Source organism: Chrysemys picta, chromosome 1 (genome assembly GCF_011386835.1).
Source record: "Chrysemys picta bellii isolate R12L10 chromosome 1, ASM1138683v2, whole genome shotgun sequence".
Classification (NCBI taxonomy): domain Eukaryota; kingdom Metazoa; phylum Chordata; order Testudines; family Emydidae; genus Chrysemys; species Chrysemys picta.
In genome coordinates, this window is record NC_088791.1 from 349,942,511 (window position 1) to 349,945,191 (window position 2,681).

At 47.0% G+C, this 2,681-nt stretch overlaps 1 protein-coding gene across 1 annotated transcript; it reads left to right on the plus strand.

Annotated features, from left to right (window-relative positions):
- Positions 1–1,080: 1,080 nt before the first annotated feature.
- On the plus strand, positions 1,081–2,016 carry LOC101939061 (olfactory receptor 51G2-like). The gene has a single exon (XM_024112029.2). The coding sequence runs from the start codon at positions 1,081–1,083 to the stop codon at positions 2,014–2,016; it is 936 nt and encodes a 311-aa protein (XP_023967797.2).
- Positions 2,017–2,681: the final 665 nt, after the last annotated feature.

Below are 2,681 nucleotides of genomic sequence, written 5' to 3' on the forward strand. Positions count from 1 at the left end.
CCCGTTTGTGAAGCGAACCCTTCCCCCCAGCTGAAATAACTGTCAGTGTTAGCTTGTAACTTGCCTGATATCTACAGGCCTGCAGTTCCTGGGAGGATGAAGAGAAGCTTGTTGGATGACTGAGTTTTCTGGAATCAGTCAATCCTGATCAGGCAAAGCACTGTTTGGAGGGATTCTTGAGAGTCAGGGTGTATCACCGGGAGCATTTGGTAATGGAAAGTTAATAGAGGTTGGTTCTGATTGAATTTACACATGTAAATCTGGAGTGATGCTGTTGAAGTCACTGTTACTGAATTCAGAACCTGGCCCTGAGAATTGATCCCATGTGCTACAAAGAGGCAGTGGTAGAATTTCGACTGAGGACTGGAGAAAGTAAAAAAAAAAAGTATATAAAGAGGCAATGAAACACATTTATAAATCGCTTCAATGGAGCACAGACAATAGAATGACCACTTTCACCATGCACTTGCCATGTTTTTATGCACGTCACAATACAGTGGGCCACACTCAGAAGTGAAGGGCTAGAAAGGGTTTCTGTGTGAAAGTTACAACTGTAAAATCACAGTTATCAAATAGGCTGTGGAATTCCCAGCCACAAGATATCACTGGGGATCAGAGAATAGCAGGATTCAAAGAGGGATTGGTGCTTATAGAGGTAATTGGAAAATCCAATTACATTAGTGAGATTTTTTTTTAAAGTCTTGGAAGGGCTCTAAACCCTCCTGATTTACACTTCAAAATATGTCTAACTACTGGGTGTCGGGGGGAAATTTTCCCTGGGAGCAGGTTATTCATAGCTGCCCATTGCAGGGCTTCTTCCACCTTCCTCTGCAGCATCTGGAACTGGCCCCTGAATACTGAGCTAGATGGACTGCAGGTCTGATCCAGTCTGGCAGTGCCTATCTTCCTATCAATGGTGTAAATCAAAGACTATGTTTTTGATGATCTTCCTTGAGATCCTGGGAGTCTCTAGACTTGCACTCAGAGCAGAAAGATGTCTCATTAAATATCAGCTCATCTCCTGTTCTTTTTCCTTTCAGGAAGGAAAGTTGAAAACTCCTTGGACCTGCCCAGTACATTATGTCAGCTGTCAATGACACCAAATTCCAATTTGCAGTGTTCCTTCTCACCGGGATACCTGGAAAGGAAGACGTCTATCTCTGGATCGCTATCCCCTTCTGCTTAATGTATGTTATTTCAATAGTAGGAAATTCAGTCATTCTGTTCATTATAAAAACAGATCCAAGCCTGCATGACCCCATGTACATTTTACTTTCCATGTTGGCTGTCACAGACCTTGGCTTATCAATAACCACAATGCCGACGATACTGGGCATATTCTTGTTCAACTCTAGAGAGATCAGCCTCGATGCCTGTTTTGCCCAGCTGTTCTTCATCCACTTGCTTCAAGATATGGAATCCTCCTTCCTCTTGTTGATGGCCTTCGACCGCTTCATTGCGATCTGTAACCCACTGAGATATGCTTCCATCTTAACTCCACCGAGGTTAGTCAAAATGGGACTGCTGTGTGTGCTAAGAGTTGTGGTCATAGTATTACCACTCCCTTTTCTGCTGAAACGGTTCCAATACTGTCGAGCCAATGTCCTCTCCCATTCCTACTGCATACATCAGGAGGTCATGAAGCTGGCTTGTGCGGATATCACAGTCAACAATATCTTTGGCTTGTCTACTGCACTCTTAACCGTGGGCTTGGACCCGTTGCTCATCTTCCTCTCTTATGTGATGATCCTCAAAACAGTGCTGAGCATCGCATCCCATGGAGAGTGTCTCAAGGCCCTGAACACCTGCGTTTCCCATCTCTGTGCCATCCTGCTCTTCTACATACCAAACATCGGCCTGGCTGTGACACACAGATTTGGGAATAGCTCTTCTCACTTGCTTCAATTTGTCCTGGGCTACTTCTACCTGCTGGTCCCGCCCCTAATGAACCCCATCGTGTACAGTGTGAAAAGCAAACACCTTCGTGCGAGGATAATCAGGGTCTTCATCAACTGAAGGGCCAGTTCCTCACACTCCTCCCATTCTAGTGACCTGGGAGTCGAAAAACACCGGTCACAGCCATCTGTTCCATCCTGGACCCTTCCATCCAAGAAGACAGAGCTACTGATCTCCACTCTGTAGAGAGAGGTTCAGATGGTGTCTAAGACCCAGAGCAAGGGGAGAGGGGCTGGTGAGGGAGGAGAGTGCAGTGGGGGAAGTAGACCAAGGCAGGAAACAACATTTATAAAGTGACTGTGTTCATGGAGAGCCAGGGGAGTGGTGCCCTTAAAGAGCAGTATCGGTGGCTGCTCCGACCTCAGAATTCCTGTCGATACAGTCAGTAAAGAGAGGGGATGTAGATGTTGTTTCCCCTTACACCTGTCCTGTCACTGTCCCGTCTCTGGCTAAACATCCAAGGGCCATGACAAAAGCTGCAGAGCTGATCTGCAGTCGCTGTCCTGGCCCTTCCTGAGCTCTCTGGGTGCTGTGTGATCCATGGAGCTGCACCAGCTGTGGACAGGGGCTATTCCAGGGGCACAGACACCCACCCATCCCCTACGCCCTCAGCCAGATTATTGTGACTGAATTGTGTCAGAGATGATTAACACAGGAGCCACAGGAGAAGCCATTCAGGTATCCCCTCTCCCACTGATGGCTCTACACACAGTACACCTGCTGAG

What these genes read in the sequence shown, in the direction of transcription:
- LOC101939061 (XM_024112029.2), top strand. Translation starts at nt 1,081, where the DNA reads ATGTCAGCTGTCAATGACACCAAATTCCAATTTGCAGTGTTCCTTCTC.